The sequence below is a fragment of the Pteropus alecto genome, unplaced genomic scaffold (assembly GCF_000325575.1).
Source record: "Pteropus alecto unplaced genomic scaffold, ASM32557v1 scaffold123, whole genome shotgun sequence".
Taxonomy (NCBI): Eukaryota; Metazoa; Chordata; class Mammalia; order Chiroptera; family Pteropodidae; genus Pteropus; species Pteropus alecto.
The window spans coordinates 8,966,257-8,989,047 of record NW_006433950.1 but is presented as its reverse complement, the minus strand read 5'-3'; the positions used below and the strand labels follow the sequence as shown (position 1 = coordinate 8,989,047).

The following is a 22,791-nucleotide window of genomic DNA, read 5'->3' as shown; positions in this document are numbered from 1 at the left end:
ATAAATAAATAAGTATGTATATGTGTGTGTATATATATACACACGTACACACACACGTACACACACACACACACACACACACACACACACACACACACACTTACATTTACTCTGGCTTCAAAATACTCACTTCCAATCTCGGGAGATGAAATACTGCAGTTCTAACAGGCGGTGTTCACAGTCTTCCACCATTTTCTCTGTGTATAAATGTTCCATCAGGCATGAGAGGATCCTGGGCATAAAATGGGTGAAATTGTAACAAGAGAAAGAGAGTTCTGACAACAGTTCAGAACGCTCATATCAGTTATTTCCTTGGTCTGCAGAAAAAGCCATTTAGCTACTTTCCTAGGGCAATCAGGGACTTAACTTTTCTGAGCATCATTCAAATTAACTCACCCTGACAGTGATTACTAAGACTTCCATCAACTTCAGAGCCACTTAGCACTTAGGACTCAGTCTGCACAAGATCTGTGTGCAGCTGCTTTATTTTTAACTGTTTATTATGAAAAATTTCCAACACATACAAAAGTAGAGAATTATATAACATCAACCTTCCCTTTCCATAGGTCTATCAACCTATGGCCAAGACTGTTTTAACTCTATAACCCCTTGCTGATATATATATTTTAAATTAATTAATTAATTTAAATTAATTTAGTTGACATTGGTTAACTAAATCCAATAAGTTTCAGCTGTACACTTTAACAGTAAGGCACATCTATATTTATACTGTGTGTTCACCTCCCATAGTTAGATTCTTTCTGTCACCACATATTTGACCCCCTTTATCCCCCTTGCTAATATTTTGAAGCAAATCCCAGATACTATTATCACTTTGTTCGTAAGTACTTCAGCATGTTTCTCTACATGATGAGAAGACAATACCATTATCTACCAAAAGAAAATAATTTTTAAAAATCCATAATATTATGTACTATTTTGTTATTTTTCAAAAATTTCCAATTATCCCATGACTTTTTACATGTTGGTTCAAATCAAGACCCAGAAAAGGTCCATGCATTGCATTTAATCGAGAGTATCTTACACCTATTTTAATCTGTAGCAGTTCCCTCCTTCCTCCCTGTCCTTTGCCTCCTTTATAGTTGATGCAGTTATTTACACTGGTAAATACTGTTAATTAGTCTTAAGTGTGTTTGTCCATCTTCTCCAACTACACAAAAAGCTTTAAGAAAGAATATCTTTTTGTAATCCCCTACCACAGCATAAACAGCAGGAGTGCACACACAGAAGAATGATGATTAACATGGACTGCATTTGTTTTATTGTTGGACACTGCCAGCTGAAGGCTATAAAGATTTCTGCAGAATGGGAAATTTGTTCTTACCTGCAACCTGGTTTTAAAGAGCTGTTTTCATATCATATCATATCATATGCATGATATTCAAAAACTTCATTATAGCATTTTACAGCTTTCCTAGAGCTTGGGTACAGTTCAGAGTTCATTTTGTCCATGATTATGCTTTCCAACCAACACATTTGGTTTCATATTTCAATTATAATTAATTACTATCTAATGATTATCAAGTAGCCAGTATGTATGACCCAATAAACAAACAGGATGAAAAATATAGAGCCAAAGCATGTGTCACTTTATCCTGAGAGTTTCTCTCTCTCATATTTAAATGATTCAGTGACCTAATGTAGGCCCATATATGCTCAGTCATTGTCATCAAACATCGTCACAACACTGAGTCTAACTGTGCCTACGTTATACATGAGACACAGCCGAAGTCTCAATTCTCATACTAGTTTTAACAGAAGTTGGTGTATGTTGCTGTTTAACAAAATTCCAGTTAAGATGTTGAGGGAATGTTCCTTGTGCTGCACTGCCAAATAAAATACACTAGGGATAAATACCACAAACAAGATAACCTACATTGGGTCTCCCGATCTGATGTGTTTGCAGGCTGTCTGTATTACAGATTCACAAGCTTCATTCAAAGCTCGATCAATGCGGTAATCTGCCCCAGGGTCAGTCTCCTGAATCAGTGTTTGCAGCTGGATCAAAAAAGAAAAATTAAGAAGGAAGAAAGTCACTTACACCTCAGAGAAGAACAATGTCATCTCTTCATACAGTCAGTTACTCAGTCTGGTATATCACAATGGACTCTTAACAAAGTACTACAAGTGTCAATGGCCAAGCTCAAGAGCTCTTGTCAAATACTTTCCAACTGGTTTCTCTGCCTTGATCAGAAGTTTTTCTGTTTAAGCCATTGTAGGGATTACTTGCCTACCAGTCTGAATCATCCTTGGGCCTTTGCAAAACCAAAGATCTTTAAAATATAAAGGCTGCCTCATATCTGCCTACATGATCATCAGATTTTTAAATCTGACACTGAGGGCCAAGCAAGAATTGAGTGGAGAAGAGTACATAGAAGACACTTCTAGTTTAAAGACCTAATATGGTCATAAAAGTCTAGAATTTAAATTTTGTTGCAAAGATACCGGCATTAAAACAGGCGTACTCTGCTTTATTAAAAACAGATGTGAGATTTCATTTAACTTGTAAGAAATACCAATTACAAAAATATGAATACGATAATAATAATTTCCTATTTTCCCTCAATTATCTTTTATACAACCAAGAGGTAAACCAGAGCTTGTTCATTATAAGTATATAGCAAAAAACTTGTCATTATGCAGTTGAAAATGAGAATACAGTTTTGAACATTTATTTTTTCTTGGTCCATCCTGTCATGAAATAAAGCGAAAGTATGAGATGTACCTAAGACTCTTTTTTCCTGTCTTTGAGGAGAAGGCAGTTGGGGCACAGAAGGAAAAGTTCTAAATTAAGGATCAGAAGACTTGAGTTCTATTAATAGTTCTGGCTCTGCCAGATACTAACTTTGAAAACATGGACAAGTTGATTAACCTCTAAGTTCCAGTTTCTTTAACTGCAGAGGTTATAAGAATATATTGAAGGCTGTGTAAACTGCAAATCACTTTACAGATGTAAAAGATCATTATTACTACAGATGGGTAGCAGATGGCGTTTTGGGTTTGGAATCTGAAATAACAGAATGCAAATTTGAAAAGTATAATCCTTCTGGTTTGAGTTCCTTTTTTTCCAAGTTAAAGAATTGGAGCCTTTTTGTGCCACACAGAGATCTAGACTCTGTAGAAGCCTTCTCTGATCCTCATACATTTGACCTACGATCTCACAAGGCTCACATGAAAGTACTGACCCCATCACATATTGATCAGAGAATACAGATCAAAAGGAAATAAAAGAAAGAAAATCCCGTTCTGTCTATTCTAAAAGAAGTCAATAATCAAGACAGAGAACTATGAAAGATTTTCAGTATCCCGGGATGGAAATTATTTATACCAATTCTTGGTGGCAATTTGGAAAAGCTACAAAATGCTGTGGTTAGCTGATAGAAAGATTACTGTCAAAAGATTATGGATTTTAGTAGTGACAGTTGTTGACAAAGACCTAACTATTTGCATTTTTTGATGGGAGTCTGAAAGTCTTTGCAAGAACTTTATCAGTTAAATATCCATGACTGACAGGCAAACTTGGAGAATTCACAAAGAATGCACCAGATTGTGGCTACTAAAAGGAGGCAATGAGTGCCCTATGGACCGTAGTAGGCTAATGGCTCAAAGGGTCGCTGCCGCTCTGGAACCCAGTAACAGCAGTGTAGGAAATAAACACTAAGAATGTAAATTGCTACATGATTATATATCTATTCTAGCCCCTGACTGCTTAGGAAACACCTGGGGAAATGCTTCTGAAAAATGATTAGTCTAGAGAATAGACTGGACAGTCATCTTTGGCCTGGGAGAGACTGGGCTCAGACTCATTCAGCCATAATTGAAGAAAATTTAATAAGTTCATGATTATGGTGCCAGTTGGAAAAGTATGTACTCATTAATATTAATTTTTATGCTTCACAGTTTACTATTTGTTGAGAGATCACTAAAGCAAAGCACAACCAACAGAGAATAGAGAACATTAACGGTCACCCACTTGTATGGAAGTCTACTGTATCAAGGAAGAAAACATTGAAAAGGAAGAAACTCACTTAAAATAAATGATTTCAAAATATTCTTCCATTTGACTGAGGATGGATAATGTAGAAAACTAAGGAAAAATTTTTAATTTGGATCATTTATTCCTTCAATTCCTAATAACCATGGGTCCATAAAAAACAAAGTTGTTTCCCAGTTGGCTAAACTTAATGTGGGCAAAACCACACATTTCACTATTTGAGGTTTAACCTCTGGGTTTGGAAAGTACTTTTATTCTGGGCACAAAGGGTGGTACTTATTTATCTTTCAAGTTGAGTCACTGGCTCTGTTAATAAGCTAAATTTCAAAAAGCCCTGGAGGTTAGCTAGATGCCTCAAAAAAAATCAAACCAATTTATTTCCTTTCTTCTGTGCACCTTAGTACAAGTGTAGCCTCAGTTAAAAAAAAGGTTGGGGGGGGGCAGGCGGGGGGGGTGGTGGTTATTCTAACCATGCTGCATTAAGAATGAAATGCAAACATAGGGTGTCTAGACTAATTCTCAGTCTGGGGCACAGGCACACACGTTGTCACGGAGGTTTCCCAGGACAATCACCAGCAAGGACTGCTCCTGTGGAACTACATCCAGAAGGCTTCTATCTAGCTAGGCTTGGTATTTTGGAGAAGAGGCTACATTTGTCTATTTTTCCTACCATGGGATGCATACACTACTGTTTACTCTGGGTCAGGGTAATAGGAGCTAAGATAAAATTTTATTCCACAGCAAAATTCTATGGAAATTTCACTTTTCAGACTATCAAATTCTGATTTTACATGATTAGCAGGAAAATTAAAATTCTAATAATATTGTTTTTACTAAAAACACTAACGACAAAATAAAAGACTAATTAATTGTAGTTTCCTAAAGTTTCCCTGAGGAGAGCCTCAGCTTTCTAATGCTGAACTATACCTTTTGCGCTTCCTAAAGGGCGGTAGGAGAAAGTATGGGGTACACTGCACAGGGTACCACGGCTGCACTTGGAATTGTAAATTGTTTAAACACTTTTATACAGTAAAATGTAATAAACACAGACAGTGTTCATGAAGCAGAGGCACTGTATCTATAATACTTTGTTAACTTTATATTATGTACCTGATTTGTAGTTATTCAACTGTTAATGAACCCTGGACAAAAATAACTTTACCTTCTCAAATAAAGTATGCTAATTTTTCCTAACTGTCTTTATAGAACTGGGTGTAGAGTCTGGAGGTAGAGAAAGAAAGACCTTTCCATGCATAGTTGCCCTAGTCTAACAAGAAAAGACGGTATGATTTTGAAAATGACATCATTTCTTGATCCTTCAGGCTTGGAATTCATGCCATGTTGCACATCAGTAATAAAAAGAAACTGTTAGAAAATGGCACTTAATTTCAGCTCTTTCAGCCTCAACTCAAACTTATTGAGATGGGCAAATTTTCTTTTGGTGGAAAGCTTTTTTGGGTTCACCAGAACTGGGTTTGCCTTGATTCTGAGTTTAGCAAATCGATTCTAGCAAGTTACCTTTTTAAAAAACATTTCAGCGAACAATGCATTTCATTTATTTCTTTAAGTATATAGCTCTTTTTATTGATTATGAGCTCAAATGTCTGCTCTGTGGCAAAATCCACATTCTTACTATGATATGCCTGAAGGAACAATATTCTGTGTCTGGTTCTTAGTATCTAATATTCATTGTGATGTCACGAGTGATCCACATAAAGTAAGCTGGGAGGGTCAGGAAGTAGCTCCTCAGCTGGTAAAATGTGACATTCAAAATGGCAGTAGAAAATGTTTCCTTACCGCCTGCTGGCAGTTCATTCCAAGGTTCCCTTTCTCTCCCCGAACTACTTTCATGAGACAATGTAGGGTTCGCCCTTTTCGATGTAATCCGGAGCAATGGTGTTCAATTTCCCCCCGACAGCTCAGGATGATCTCAGGGCTCAAAGAAAAGTCTTCCATCAACATGCGTCTGTAATCTAACATTTCCCCCTGGCACTCACTGCTCACTTGTCGCCCTAAGTTGGGATTTAAGTTATAACGTTATGGTGAACAATAGGATGAGATATCATCACATATTAAAAGTACATGTTTTTACATAGAATATAGTATACCATTTATGCTATTATACAGACTGAAAATCTTAGAATTTAGCAAAAGCTTTATCAGTGTAAAATGAGTTTAAAACTCCAGAGACTAGGGTTGACCTTGTCAGTGTTCTGCATTATACAGATTTTATACTACTGAACTAATAATGCAAACATTTTGACAATGGAAGTCTTATCAATAAGATAACTACCTGGGTAAAAATGAAAGCCAAGAATAATCCCTACTGATCTATACAGTTAAAGCTTGAGGAAAAGACTACACTTCAAATATTAACAACAGCTCCCTACCTTCCTTGAGCTGTAAAGGCCAAGTGGGAAAGCTTAAGAAATGTCTTAAAAAACTGCTTTACTGAGGTATAACGGACATATAATAAACTATACTTTTAAAGCATACGATTGGATAAGTTTGACATATGTATACATTGGTGAAACCATCACTACAATCAAGATACTGAACATATCCATCAACTCTAAAAGTTCCCTCATGCTCTGTTAGCAGCCCTCCCTTCCTTTCCTCTCCACCCCACCCACCCATCCCGTTAACCACCAATCTGCTTTCTGTGACTACAGCTTAGTTTATTACTTTGCATTGTTTAGAAGTTTATATAAATGGAACCATAAGGTATGGACTCTTTTTGTCTGACTTCTTTTACTCAGCATAACTATTTAAAGATTCACCCATGTATTGACAGTTCATTCCTTTTCACTGTTAAGTAATATTATTCCATGATGTGAATATGCTATAATTTGCTTATCCCTTCCAACTGTTGATGAACATTTGGGTTATTTCTAGTCTCGGGCTATTACAAAAAAAAGGTATTATTGGCATTCATGTACAAGAGTTTATATAGACATATGCTTTCATACCTCTTGGGTAAGTACCTAGGAGTTACATGGCTGGCTGGGTCATATGAGAGATGTACATTTAACTTTTTAAGAAACTGGTGAACTATTTTCCAAAGTGATTGATCGTACCATTTTAAATTCTCATCAGCAATGTACGATAGTTACGGTTTTTCCATAGCCTCTCTAACACTTAATATAATCAGTCTTTTTAATGTTAATGATCTGTAAACTTTTCTGGATCATCTTCCTATCCTTTGTCCATTTATTTACTGAATCTTTGTGTTTCTTGTTAATTTACAGTTCAAGGATATTAACTTTCTATTTTTTAAATACCAAAATTAGATTACATTATATATACTCTCACAATATGCTTTTACTAGTCAATAATTCACCTTTCCATTTTAGTAAAACTTCACCTGACACCTAGACCATAATCAAGGTTCTCCAATGGTGTCCAAAGTGTCCTGTGTTTGGTATTCAATTCAAGGCCATAAATGGCCTCTGGTTGCTATTCCATTGCTTTCAAGCTTAGGAGTCTTTCAATATCCAGATTTGAAACAAAATCGCCAAAAAGTTCTGAGCTTTATTTAATGGTTAATTTATTTTCCACTTAACTTTTTAATCACTAACCAACTGTTGTTCCAGCACGATTTATTCAATAAGAGCTGGGAATTTCATTTTTGTAGTCTGTAACCAATATTAAGGAAGACAGCTCTGATCTTCTATACATCCTTCTTGGTTCGTTTGTCAGGGACTGATTTTTGGACTAAACAGACCATGAGTCTGACTCTATGGATGTAATACTTTCATTTTTTACTGTTTAATTTCCTAATAGCATCACTGTTATAACAATAACAATACCTATCACTTATTGTATGCTAAGTGCTATGTCAAATAACCTCCTCAACATAGTTATCCTTTTTTATAGATAAGAAAAATGAGGTTTGGAGAGATTAAGAAGTGTAAACAATGGACACCAAGCCAGTTAGTTTGGTGACAGAGCCATAATTTGAAACCATGTCTCTCTGACTCAAAGCTTATGTGCTAAATCATCATGCTACTGACTCTCCTAAAAATGCTACACACTATGTATTTTTAAAAATTAAGACATTTGGATTTAAGAAATATACTTTGTAAGAAAAGGAAAAAAAAAAAAGAAGCCACATATAAAGAAAAACAAAATCAGGGATTGATGAGCTAGGAGGAAAGGGCTTCGACAAGGTTTAGGGAAACCAAACTTTAGTTCCTAGAGTTATGTCTACAAAGCTAGAATCCTGAGTCACAAGGCGCAAGTGTACTCAAAAGAGCAAATATAGGGGAAAACCAACATTTAAAGATATAAGAGGCTTTCGAATGTGAATCCAAAAAGGATAAAAAGACATGAACTCTTACCTCTATGCACAGCTGACTCCAGACACATCAGAAGGTAGGAGAGCCTGGCTTCCCGGGATCGAGGAAGGTTTTCCACGTTGCACCGGTATTTTTTCAAGTCACTCTTACAGGATTTGGCCAATGAATAACTGACTTTATAATCTTGGGCAATCAGCTTTTGGCGGGTTGTTAATGCTTCTCGACACTGAGAAAAGAGTGCAGCAAGAGCGCTGTGAGACCGCTCAGAGTTCAGCTGTCCACATGCATCTCTGAGACAAGCAGAGGCTTAGCGCCAAGCACATGCCGACGATTGCAGTTGTTACCAAAATGCCTATCTTTAAGTTTGGTTAAAACTGAACTCAAGCGTACTAAACTAGTGTGGCAACAGAGGCAAGGGTAAATGGTCGGGGAGCCCTGGAATTCTACAGTGAATTGCAGATTGTTGCTGTGATAGCAGCTGTCCTAAACATATATATATATTGGGTAGATTCTAATACATGAACTTGATAAAGTATTCTTTTCCTCTTCAATAATGTTCCTAAAGTAAATTTTACCAGTATCTAAGTGACATAATATTCTAGAAGTTCCAATTCATACTTTTTAAATATAATTATTCAATAGTAAAGAAACTGAAATGAAAAACATTTCTTCAGCTGCATAGAAAAGTAAATAACAGGATAGAAATACCAAAAATAATTCCTTTTCAAAGTCATAAAAGATTCCTGCATTCAATAGAGGACTAACAGTAATGAGAACGCTTAATGAGATAGCTGCTGAAAAATTCAACAGCTAATTACCTATGAAGCACATTGGTTTGGTTACCCTAAGCTTCCTGAGTATGTAGGACTGGCTTCAGTATAATTCTAATATAAAATTCTTCAATGTTACTCCCCAAACTGATTTTCAATTGGCTTTCCAATGTCCAGATATCACAATTTAAGCTTCATTTCCTGGGTTTAAGCAAATTATGCTTTGGTTCTCTACTAAAAGCCAAGTATCTCGTCTTGGGAAATGTGTAAGCTTTATCAGTCATTAACATTTTGTTATCAGTTTAAAAGAATATTGTTTGAGAGGATTTGAGAAAGTAATACTTACTTTTTCACTCATGGATTCTTCAAATTTATGGTTAAAGAGGCACTTATACACTCTGCCTTCACCAGCCTGTGTCTGTAAGATGGAACATATACATTATGGTGATGATGATGATTAGCTAAGTAGCTATGCTGGTCATTATTCACAATCCTAAAAAAATTTTCTGTTAAATTAATATAATGGTGAGTACCTCTGAACGAATGGCTTAGCCATTTAGAAAATTTAGTAGTCTTTGAAAGAAAATAGTGCCTGTAGTAAAGATGAAAAAAAATTCCCATAATGTCTACTGTCATTTATTTCCAAATATACTGTTAATTAGGGAATCAGTGAGTCTCCCTTTTTACATCATGCTATAGTCAATAAAACTCTTATAATCAGTGGCTCTGACAGTTAAAGCTGTTAATTCAGCTGTTAATTCAGCAGGCAGAGTGAGAGTGTACACAAGTCATGCTCAGTACTTTGTTGTAAAGATGGACATTATTCTATTTAAAGTGTTAGAAAGTTGTTCTATGACCTACTACATAAGGCCAGTCTACTAAGACTGGGAGACATAGCAGCTCTACCTAGTACACAGAAACAAACACAGGGAGGCAGCCAAAATGGGGAGACAAAGAAACATGTCCCAGATGAAACAACAGAACAATGCTCCAGGGGGGGAAAAAAAAAAAACCTAAAGAAAATGGAAATGAGCAATCTACCAGATGCAGAGTTCAAAACACTGGTGATAAGGATGCTCAATGATCTCAGTGAGAACTTCAACAAAGAGAAAGGAAACATAAAAATGGAAATAAAAACCATAAAAAAGAACCAGTCAGTAATAAAGAATACAATAAATGAAATGAATACATTAGAGGGAATCAACAGTAGATTAGATAAAGCAGAGGACTGAATCAGCAATATAGAAGGTAGGAGAAACCACCCAATCAGAGGAGCAACAAGAAAAAAGAATGCAAAAAATGAGGATAGTTTAAGGGGCCTCTGGGACAACATCAAGTGTACCAACATTCACATTATCAGGGTACCAGAAGGAGAAGAGAGAGCAAGAAATTGAAAACCTATCTGAAAAAATAATGATGGAAAACTTTCTGAATCTGTTTAAAGAAAGAGACATACAAGCCCAGGAAATGCAGAATCTCAAACAAGATGAACTCAAAAAGGCTCACATCAAGACACATCATAATTAAAATGCCAAAGGTTAAAGACAAAGAGAGAATCTTAAAAGCAGCAAGTTATCTACAAGGAGCTCCCATAAGACTGTCAGCTGATTTCTCAACAGAAACTTTGTAGGCCAGAAGGGACTGGCATGAAATATTCAAAGTGATGAAAAGCAAGGACCTACAACTAAGATTACACAACAAAGCTATCATTTAGAATCAAAGGACAGATAAAAACCTTTCCAGACAAGAGAAAGCTAAAGGAGTTCATCATCACCAAACCAGTATTACAAGAAATGTTAAAGGGACGTCTTTAAGAAGAAGATCAAAAATATGATAATAAAATGGTAATAACTATATTTCTATCGACAATTACTTTAAGTGCAAATGGATTAAATGCCCCAATCAAAGGACATAAGAATGGGTAAGAAATGGATAAGAAAATAAGACTCCTACATATGCGGTCTACAAGAGACCTCCTTCAGATTGAAAGACGCACACAGACTGAAAGTAAAGGGATGGAAAAAAATATTTCATGAAAAGGGAAATGAGAGAAAAAAAAGCTGGGGTAGCAACAGTTATATCAGTCAAAATAAACTTTAAAGGAGACTCTATAACAAAGAAAGACCCAGTAATCCCACTTCTGGGTACTAATTCAAAGAAACCCAAAACACTGCTTTGAAGGGACATGTTCACCCATATGTTCACTGCAGCATTTTCTGAAAAAGCCAAGATATGGAGGTCACCTGAGGGTCCATTAATGGATGTATGGATAAAGAGGAAGTGGTACACATACACGGTGAAATATTACTCAGCCATAAAAATAAGTAAATAAATAAAAGAATGAAATCTTGCCATCTGCAACAACATGGATGGACCTAGAGGGTATTGTGCTGAGTAGAGTAAGTCAGACAGAGAAAGACAAATGCCATATGATTTCACTTATATGTGGACTCTAAAGAACAACATAAACAAAACAGAAACAAACTCACAGATACAGAGAGCATCTTGATGGTTGCCAGATGGGAGGAGGGTTGGGGGGATGCGTGAAAAAGGGAAGGGATTAAGAAGTACAAATTGGTAGTTACAAAATAGTCATGGGGATGTAGAGTGTAGCATAATATAGTCAAAAATATTGTAATAACCGTGTATGGTGTCAGATGGATACTAAATTTATCAGGGTGATCATTTCATAAATTATATAAATGTCTAATCATTATGTTGTACACCTGAAACTAATATAATATTGTATGTAAACTGTAACTGAAAAATTTTAAAAAACTATTAAAAAAAAAAAAATAAAAGGAACTCATATAACTCAAAAGCAAAAAAAATGAATGACCTGATTTGAAAAATGGCCAAAGGATCTGAAAAGACATTTTTCTAACAAAGATATACAAATAGCCAGTAAGTATATGAAAAAGTGCTAACATCACTAATCATCCGGGAAAAGCAAATCAAAATCACAATGAAATGATCACCTCATACCTTTTAGGATAGTTATAATAAATAAATAATACAAAAAATAATTAAGTGTTAGAAAGCTGTTCTATTGGGTCTGTGAGTAGTTATCAAGCATTTGGTTTTAAAAGCTGGCCACTTGCTTTTTTCATCTTAGCCAAAAACATATAAATATAAATATGTAACATGGCAAAGTTTTAGCCATGAAATAAATGTGAATAGGATTCCCTGGTAAAATAAATATAATACAAACAGAGAAGAACTGAAATTGATAATTTAGATAAAGTAGAAAAAATGATGTGCAGAAGTTGTCAGAAGCCAACTGTTAACTAGATGTTAAATCAAAGCCGAGCATCCGGTATCATTTTCTGTTATCCTGAGACCAACTCCACCTCCCATTTCCAGTGGCTTTCCTGCATGTGAGGTTTATGTTAGTTTATTTTATTTTTGAAAGAGTATTTTAAAATATTTAAAATGAAAAGAAGAAAAGAACAGTTTCTGAGCTGACTCACATTTTCACAAAAACGCTCCCTATCATCTCGGCAAGCAAAATATAAATGCCGGTCTAAATGAAAGTCATCTGAGGACAGCTCGGCCACCCGGAGAATGGCTTTCTTGCAGTGTTCAGAGACTTGAATCTTGGGATCTCTTTCTTCTGCTTCTTTCACCAGGCCTTTCTCCAAGCATGAGACCACCTCGCCTTGTGAATGTGCATCCTAAAACAGTAAGAATACTAATATTTTAAAACTTTCAACACAGTGAGTTTCAAATAAACATCATTTAGTTAAAAAAAAAAAAAAAAAAAAAAGACAACATATAGCTAGCTTGTTGACAGTCTACTGAGAAATCAGGTTGGAATAAACCATACTATGGAAGTTACAGAAAATGTCCTCAATAATCTTTGGTTGCAATATATAATACTTGCATATTAAAAATGAAAATAGAAATCCTGGGAAATTAAGTATAGTTTAGTTACCAGTAGAAATAAAAACCTGAGTTTTTAAAGTTTAAAATATCAGAAAAATTTAAAGGAATTACATCAGCCCTATGCTCTGATCAGAGCTCATGTCGATACTGAAATAATATCGCAGAAATCTCTGTTCATTTATCTTTATGGGCTAGGTATTTTCCCAAATAATAGTGCTTTTAGTCAGGTTAAAAAACAACAAACTAAAAAATCGACTGAGAAAGATATTAGTCTCTTTCTCCTTTTTTCTATTCTATACTGTCTACGAAGACCTCAATATGTACAATCTGTAGTATAATATTCACTCTAACATTTTAGATTTATCTTAATGTGATTTTAATGAGATTACTATCATTTATACAAACTGCTTTGGACAGCTTTCCTAAAACCATCCAATTACCTTTAATTGTACACTGCACCATCCCCATAGCAACCACAAGAATTCATTCATTCAAAATGAGAAACTTCCCCTACATAGTTTCTATTCAAGAGCCCTAATCTTCTTTACTCAGAAAACATGTTTCAATAACTTGAGAGGCATAATCATTAATACAGCAAACCAAAGAAGCAGAAAATATAGTGTTATCATTTATTTAAACAAACACATAAAATTCTGTTATAGTAAAATACGTCTATGAAATAATCCGTATATAATAAAAAGATTCCTAAAACCAGATAGAGAAACACATACTTTAAGCAAAATTTAAATTCAACAAAAAATGTACAGTTTAAAAAAAATTTTGTTAATAGAATTTGTTCTATAACACACTACTTCCCAAGTATTTCCATGAATATTTTCACATTCTCTCCTACTATAGCTGAGAAGAGGGGATAAGAGCTGTGTACCTATTGATGAGCAAACACAGGCCTAGACGAGTGTATCAACTCATCCAAGTTGCAGGATGTAAGAAGCCCAGCTAAGAGTCCATTGTTTATTTTTCTAGACTTTGGATTCTATGTATATTTTAATATTCAATATTTTAAAACTCTCAACACAGTGAGTTTCAAATAATTTGTATGTAGCTTTTGTATATTTTTTCCGAGGAAGGTTCATATGTTTCATTAAATTTTAAAAGGTTTGCTGACCCAAAAAATATTAAGAAGCATAGCATACTAGCAGATGCTTCTGTCTTCCTTTTCTCTATCTGCACCTTAACCTTTCTCATTAGCTATATGATTCTATCTAATGCTCCAAAACTGCAGATGACCAAAAAGTTTTTTTGGAGAGTAATTCTGAACAGATATCTAAACAAAACTGAACAGATATCTAAACTGAAGGACAAGTGACAAAAAAAATAATGACAGAGAAAAGAGGAAAAGAGGACACAAACCCCAGAAATTCAAAGTTAGGCTTATTTTTTTCTTCCTAATTTGTGTGACACTCAAGTTTATGACCCACTTAGGCAAGGCCTACCCAGTTCCACTTCCCAAAGGAAAAACAAGCCTATGATAACAAAGATTTGGACAGAAACATATCAGTCACTTATTACTTATAGAATATGAAAATTATAAACATTTTATGTTATAAAACAATATCCTATACCAAATTTTAGTAGCCCATAATAACTTTCTTAGATAGTTGCTAGCAATTAGGTCTTAATTGTATAAAAGAGGTTGAAAATAATAGCATGATCATCAAATCTTGATTTAGATTCAGCCTTTAGTCCCGGCATCACAGGGTAAAGAAATGATTTCTATGTAATGAGTCATAGCACTTCCCTACATACTTTGAGTTTTTAACTGTTTTAAATGCGCTGCCAGTAAGATTAACTAGGGCTATTATATTTCTTAATGGTTTCATTTCCTTCTTATTGAATTTAAGGCAGCATCACCATGGTTTGGCATTCCCTAAAGAATGTGAGGTTTAATTTTAATTGTAGTACCACATATTGGTACTGGGCCATAACGTCACCTCCATTAGACGTTTTCATTCATTGTAACTTTAATTTTTTCAAATAAAGATATTTCAGGAATTCTCAGTTCCCCAGAGTCTGAGCTTTTTATTTCAGCCCATCTGAGTCATATAACTGAAATGTATGCAAATATTTGACAAATAAAACCAGACGGCTAATTACTGAATGTGAATAAAAGCAAGGAAGGTGAACTATACACTTGTACATTATCGACAAGAAAATAAAATTATTTAGGTCAAAAAAAGTTACTAATGCATAGGCTTGACATATGAATAAGAAATGATCCTTTAAATGGATTTACAATGAGTTTTAAAAATTCTATTGTGGTGAGATAAATGTGTTTTAAAACTATTGCTAGTGTCCTGTTTAGTTTTTAGTAGTTCGATAAGAAAGGTTTCTTCTTCTCCATACACCCTATCGTCCGCCTCTCCCCTCTGACCTGCTTTAATTTTAAGAACAGAGAAGGATAACACTAATCTCAAAAAGGGAGGCAAGAACTCAGTTTTCATCTCTGTTATAAATTCTGTATTTTAACATTTTTGGGTCTTCTGTGATCTACCTCACTAGATAAAGAGAGAAGAAGGATGTCTGAATTATTCAAAGTAGCTGGTTAAAAGCATGGAATGATAAAATGACATAACTACTGAGTGAAAAGTATGAAGGAGAAATAACGTGGCACACGTGCACATTAAGTTCCTGCACTGGATGCCACATTCTACTTTCTATTCAGAGGATGTAAATCACTTACAGTTTTACTTCTGGAGACCTGGCCTTTCATTATGACAATATTACCTTAGAAGATTCTAAAGATCATATTAATATATAGTCTTTGTTATAAAATTTATACATAGTAACATTTTGAAAGAAATCATTATAGTTTTGAAATCATGACATTTACATGTTCATACAGAGGGTACAAACAGGTTAGCCACGATCCCTTCTCCTTTGATCTTTGGAGATCAGTTCATTTACAGAGGAGTTTGCAAGCTTCAGCAGCAACAAATTTGAAATTGATGAGCGTATTCTTTTCTGTGGTCAAAAACTCATTAATTTTCAGGATAATTTTCATTTCTATAAAACTGGCTTCAGAGAAGTAAACTGTATTTGGAAAAGACAAAGTAGGGCTGAGGACATGCCTCCTCATTTTTAAACTCAGCTGTAGTCCCAGAGCAGATTACATAGGAAGGAACGTGCTTTTCATAACCACAGGCATGAGTCATCTCACTGTCCCCAAAATACAAGAGCCTTTGATGCGAGGGTTGGGGGCCCTGGTGTACACAGAAATTCACCTAATTGGTAGGTATAGCAAAAAACAAAAATTACCAAAATATGCATGTTGGTGGTCCACAGAAACAGTTTTTTTTTGTTGTTGTTATTTTAACAATGCAGAAAACAATCCTGTCTTTTGGCTCTAGCACTACTATTTTCCGCAATTATGTTAGTCACTCCAGACTTAGTAACTCACACATACCGCTGGAAGCAGGTTTTATATTGACAAATCAGATTGCCAGTGGGAAGCTAATCAAAAATTATCTGGGTTGTCAACAGAGGTGAATTGTAATGGTCCACTCTAAAGTGTGGACCACTAATCACGAATATGAAATATGTTATCACTAATTCCTGAAAATGTGTCTAACACTTATGTTAAGATTTTTAAGAGTGAGGTTTGCAACTGGATATAATCTCCAACACTAAATATGTCAGAGGAACTTTAAGGTGACTTAAATGCTTTTGTGCCATTTCTAGAGTCTGCTGGAAAGAAAAAAATCTGTCTTCTTTATTAAAACTGGCCCTTTTTTTAGCTGCCTGAAAGCAGTATGCCAAGTTCGTCATGCTCTCAAGATAGACTCGGAGGTGCCCTGTGAAAGTGCCAGAGCCCTGTGTTGGTATCAACGAAAGGTATTTGGTGACAGACAATAACCAGCACTAAAACCCTCGCTTGAACTGGTGTGTATGGTTCCAGCATATAACACCATGACAGAAGACTACAAAGCATGGTGCAATGAAGATATAGGGGCAAAGAGACAAATGGATTTTATTTTCTGTTATATTTCCTAACAGATCAATGAGCAGTGGTAAATAATAGCTGATGTCTGCGTAGGTCCCATACTATCTCTCCCACTGGCATCTGTTACTCTTCAAGAGTTTTTCATTTTTGCTGAGCAAACAAATTCAGAATAAACCTGGTCAAACCTCCATTGTGATCTTCTGGACAACAGAGTAAAATAAGATCAGATGTAATTAGAGAAGAAGAAACTAGCTAGCTAGTTATTTTCTTTCCTGTCTTTACTAAAACTAGTTCTTCTGAGCTGAAAATTATACATCACATTTATAGAGTGCCTTTCTTCTGACAAGTTAGAAGTACTTTTACATATCTTAAAATTTTCTAATATTTAAATATCTTCTTTTGTACTGGTGTGCTAAGTGACTTTTTTTTTTTATGGAAACAGTGAGTTATATGCAGAGAAATGTTTGAGAACTCAAGTCTCTCCTAACCCAACTACTATTCCCATGAGACTATAAAATGCTTTGTCAGAAGAACATTACAGGTAAACAACAAATAGTTTAGTATTTTGAGATAACACTACACTTAGCAGGTATTAATTCCTCTACTTCTCCACACTATCTTGAAACATTTTGTGACAGATAGATGAGATGCATTCACAGGTCAAGTAGCCTTAGATCTTGGGCCATCTGGACCTCAACTTTAAGGCCACCTCCAGAACTAAATTTTCCCATGCCAGTTATACAAAGCTTTTTCATTTATCAAGTTTGTAAGACACCTTTGGTGAAGCCAGTGTAGTGAATACCTTTTCTCCAAGCCGAATGCTGCCACATTTCAGAATGTTGATGTCATTTTTGCAGTCATCCATGAAGCCACAGATTAGACGGTAATCACTGAAAATGATGGCCGTCATCTTGGTGATATATTGGTGACACTGGTACTCAGTGATGTTGCCTCGGTGATCCACCAAGCAGGAAACCAAGTAACCTTTTCCTACTGGTTCATCAGCACATTCTTTAATCTGCTCAAAAGAAAGTGATTGTTTTACACAACTATTCTAGTCTCGCAACAAATAACCCTTACAAAAGAGAGAACGTCTGATATTTTCTTGATAGTGTCATGCCTACTCAGATTGCTGTGCCCTCTAGGAAATACATGATTAGTGTTTTGCAAGAAAACACCTACATTACAAATGCCAGTTAGAACTCATGTCCAAATGGAGCAAAAAGAGCTGTTAAAAACTTCAGCTTTATTGAGATATAATTAAACAGAGCTTTTAATATCTACAATTTTAGAATAGTTCTATCATTCTAAACGGTTCTACTGAGAAGTCCCTTTATCCATGCAGAGAATGCTATGGACAGTGAGGAGATTAATCTAGGGAACAGGTCTGGAAAACAGGTTCAGGAGTGAAATTTAGTTACAGTCCTTAGCCAACTACAAAGCAAACTATTATTGCTAGATAAACCTAGTAGCCAAGGGGAGGAAGGAGGAAAGACATAATATTACTTCTTGACATGACATTAATGTGTTCTGACTTAACTATGACTTTGGACATGCGTTTCTGAACTTACTAGAATCCCAGCTTTACCACTGTGGTCTGGAACAGAATCATGTTTAAAATAATGTTCAGTGCAGTCTGGCAAGAAGTTTGAGAAGGAGAAGGTCACTGCAAATCTAATTTGGATGGTTTAGACACATGATCTAGTGGATCAAGCACAGAGTGATCCCACATGATTAGCGTTTCTGCAAAGTGCATGCTATAGACCACAAGCGCTAATGAAGCAAACCAGCCCCAAGATGCTAAAATTCAGGAATAAAAAGTGAAATCTATTCATAGGGTTATAAGCTTGAATTATAAAGCAAAGAAGGTTGTTTGGAAAAAGCCTATTGCATTTGGAGAAATTAAAAACAAACAAAAATGGCAGTTTTGCCAAGAGAAAGGAGCCAAACGTAAATGTTTATTTTGAATACAAATGAAAAGGTATTGTTTTATAGGTTTTTTGAAACCAACAGAGACCATTCTCGACTATTATACCACCTATCATAAACGTGCACACAGGGCAAAATAAATACAACCTCCTTTTCCAAAAGGTGCTGGGTGCATGACACACCGCACACATCCTCTAGGCCACGGGGTCTCTTGTCTAGCTCCCACCAAGTCAAAGACTCAGTTCAAGACAGAAAATTGTGTTTACTTTTAAAGGAACAGATGTTGGAATTTAAGTAAAAACAGTCTCACACTGGCTTTAAGAGGCGCATGGATCTTCAACAGTCAAGAGGAATGCAATTCTTTCAGCTCTTTTTTTGTGATGCCTAAAAAGAGGGCAATGAATATATTTCCAGGAAATGTGGGTTTTTTCTTTCTTTCTTTCTTTTTTTTTTTTAGCAAAACAGAGTTACTAAAGTGAAAGAAACAGCTCCTTGAAAGTCTCAGCACTTGTAATTCAACCACTGAAAAAACCATGTGTCAAAAACAAAAACAAAAGACAAAAACAAACAAACAAAATCTGGATTAGTGGCAGACATCTGGGTTTGAAAATTTAATGAAGTAGAAGTATTCACATAGGCTTTAATACTGGGCAATCAACAGTTTAAAAATCTGAAGAAAAACAAATAGCACAACTTGAACTGCAGCAACAATAAGAAGTTAAATGTATGTGTACCTTTAATCACTTACTGAAAAACACAGATGTAGTACCTATTCTGTATTTCAGTTCACCAATTACAATAGGATGTGTAGTGTTTGATTTAGAAGTTTATGCTTTTTTTCAACTACTCTATTGGACAGAAATTTAATATGACAGAAGGAAAATTTCCAAGTTAACGGCAAAAAACAGCATTAAACCATCAACATATTTATAAATGGGCGTAAACTCTGAAGTGGCTGGGGAGAAGATTCATTCTATTTTTGACATGAAGCAGGAGGAAAACAGGCAGAATTTGGCTCAATCATAGAGAGTAAATAAGTTTGATTTACAGATATTCTTGTGATGTTGTTTTAGCCTTGGAAGTAGGATTCCAAAATTAAAAAAGAAGATAGGAGGGAGATAGAGAATAAAATGTCTTGTTGGCAACTGTGTTCTTCCTGATATTTAATTTTCCTGACCCTCTAGGAAGCAAGAAGTGCCCTTGTTACTTGAATCTTTTAGAGAACCACAGCACCCCAAAAGGTTACATGAGGCCCATCACTACATATACGTTACAAGGAAGCCAGCTTATTTATTATATATATAAAATAAGCTAGCAAAGAGTGAAATTACTGTGATGAATCTGCATATATTCTGAGCTAAATTTTCCACATAGCATCAAATTGGTATGTATACCTAGTCATATAGCTAGCTAAGGGAGTTTGAGGAGCAGGATACTGAAGCTAGAAGCTAACGCTCAATGTTTCAAAGACATGCTATTCTACTGTGAGGCTCCAAGGTAAATATGAAGGGTCAATGCTATAAAAGAATAAAACATATCTGATACAAGATTAGAACATTTGACAAAGAAAACAGGTTCTACAAGATCCCAGAATGACGTAAGTGAGGAACACAAGCTGAGAGCTTATATGGTTAGGGTAGGGTCTTCCTTAAGAGTTCAGCAGAAAGTGGTCCTCATGTCATCAGATAGGGTAGTCTGAAGACAGATGTAGATGTTGCAGGATCTATGATTATTAACTTTGCGATGTAAAAATAGCAACTGTTTGCTTTATAATTCCTACACTTTAGTATGTAGAAATCTCTGGCTGTCTGGAATTTCTATCACTGATTACAAAAAATAAAAAACAATAAAATTTTCAATACCACAGTTTTCACTAATATTTGTTGTTTACACTAAGCCAATAACTGAAAAATTCCAATTTGCATCCATACAATGCTACACATTTTCATTAATTATTTTTGTCTTTATACTCAACATCTAATTATAACACAACACACATAACAATCTTTTTCATATCATTTTAATGCTAACTCCTATTATTTGAAGCATATACCTCTGTGGTTCAATTGATCCAACTGCATAGCCAGAACACTTAGAAATGTTTCTAAGCCCCCTGGGGAAACCATTTTGATATGCCTCAGACATAGGCAGATTGTGAATTGTGTGAGAGTCGCACTGATGACAGAAGCAGTTGTATTCTCTGGTTGGGGACCAACAGAGCCTGATTATCAATTTGTCTGAATCAATGCATCCTACTGTAAGTCTAGGTGAATGTTAACAAAAAGAAATCTAATTACATCCCCGTTGGCCTCCATCTCAACCAATACAGATGTGAAAACCAAGAAAAGTAAAGTAACTAAATGAGTTGTTGCTCCCTTAATGACTGGTCTGGTAAAGAGATGTAATTTTCTCTTCTATGCCATTAAAGACCCATGAAATTCTTTTACAACCTACCTCTGAAATGGTAGATTTGCAAACCTCTCTGGCTACAGATTCGAATTTGGGATCTGTAGTTAGGTTCAGCTTATAATTCCACAACAACTAAGTACAAGAGAAAAAACAAACAAATGAAAATCCAGTTAGTGTGAAATTTACCATCAGTTATAATAAACATGATTCATTATAAATTATGATAAAAATAAATGATAAAAGTTCATTTTACCTAGTTGGTTAAAGCATATTCACACTTCAGTTAATGTACAGAAAAGATAAAATGTCACTGCATTTAAAGATAAAAGGAAACAAATGTGCAGACAAAACAACCATTTAGACACACTTTTTTTCTTTTTTTACTTAAGGACAATTTTTTTTAAGAAAAAAAAATTAGAACTAAAATTCCTGGTGAAGTTTTCAGAGAAAATATAAATAGAGAGTATAACTTAAATTCTGCTTGAACCAAAAAGTCTAACTCAGAAGCTCAGATCTGGTGGGTTTAGTTGTAGATTGCACAATCAACAGCACTTTCAGAGATTAATTTTATGAAGCTCAGAGTCTAGTTTCCAGGTATATCTTCATTCCTTTAAAAACCTTAACACCATATGGTAAACTCGACATTCCTTTTGTTACATTTATTCCTAAGTATTTAAACATTTTTGAAGCTAATGTAAATGAAATTATTTTCTTAATTTCATTTTAAATTATTCATTGATGGTCAACAGGAATGTAACTTATTTTTGTATATTAACTTACTACCCTGCAACCTTCAGTCCAATTATGAACGTTAGAAAATTTCCCATAATAAAAGCTCGCACAACTAGAATTGAATTAAATGGGAAGATTTCTATTTAGATTCAATTTTTTAAATAAACATAGGGTTATTCAGATTTTCTACTTCTTGTGTTAGTTTTGGAAAGTTTGTTTTTCTAGGAATTTGTCTACTGCATCGGTAATGTCAATTTCATTGGCCAAAAAATCGTTCATAACTATCTTATCTCTTGTTTAATGACATTAATTCATTCCTGAACTCCCTACTAGGTGGAAAGCTATTCAATTTAATATTTGTTCCATTACCTTTAATAGGAAAAATTTAACACCAAGCCACATGTATTAGATTGCTGGGGTTCTCATAGAGAAATACCACATACTGAATGGCTTAAACAACAGAAATTTACTTTCTCACAATGCTGGAGGCTAGAAGTGTGAGATCAAGGTGCTGACAGTCCTGATGTCTTCTGAGGCCCCTCTCCCTGGCTTGTAGGTGGCCATCTCCTTGTGTCTTCACAAGTTCTTTCCTCTGTGTCTGTGTCCTAATCTTGTCTTTTTTATGATATCCATTCTTTTGTTTTCTGTATACTATTGCTCCCCATTTTCCTTTCATATCTTTACTATTCTCCAGCCCTCTGAGGTTCTAAAGCACAGAGCAGCTTCTTTTTGGGCTTCCCCTCTGTCAGATTTGGTCTAATGATGAATTTTGAGATTCCCCCCCGCCCCCTT

At 35.1% G+C, this 22,791-nt stretch overlaps 1 protein-coding gene across 1 annotated transcript in view; it reads right to left on the bottom strand.

The window, feature by feature from the left end:
- GLG1 (golgi glycoprotein 1) overlaps positions 1-22,791 on the bottom strand; it is a 105,620-nt gene that overhangs the window by 22,888 nt on the left and 59,941 nt on the right. The window contains exons 3-10 of the mRNA XM_015586940.2: positions 21,313-21,399; positions 17,732-17,947; positions 12,554-12,757; positions 9,430-9,501; positions 8,356-8,539; positions 5,813-6,027; positions 1,898-2,019; positions 131-232 (exon numbers count right to left, since the gene is read on the bottom strand). Of these exons, the coding sequence (XP_015442426.1) occupies positions 131-232; positions 1,898-2,019; positions 5,813-6,027; positions 8,356-8,539; positions 9,430-9,501; positions 12,554-12,757; positions 17,732-17,947; positions 21,313-21,399 (1,202 nt within the window). The remainder of the gene's footprint in view (positions 1-130; positions 233-1,897; positions 2,020-5,812; positions 6,028-8,355; positions 8,540-9,429; positions 9,502-12,553; positions 12,758-17,731; positions 17,948-21,312; positions 21,400-22,791) is intronic.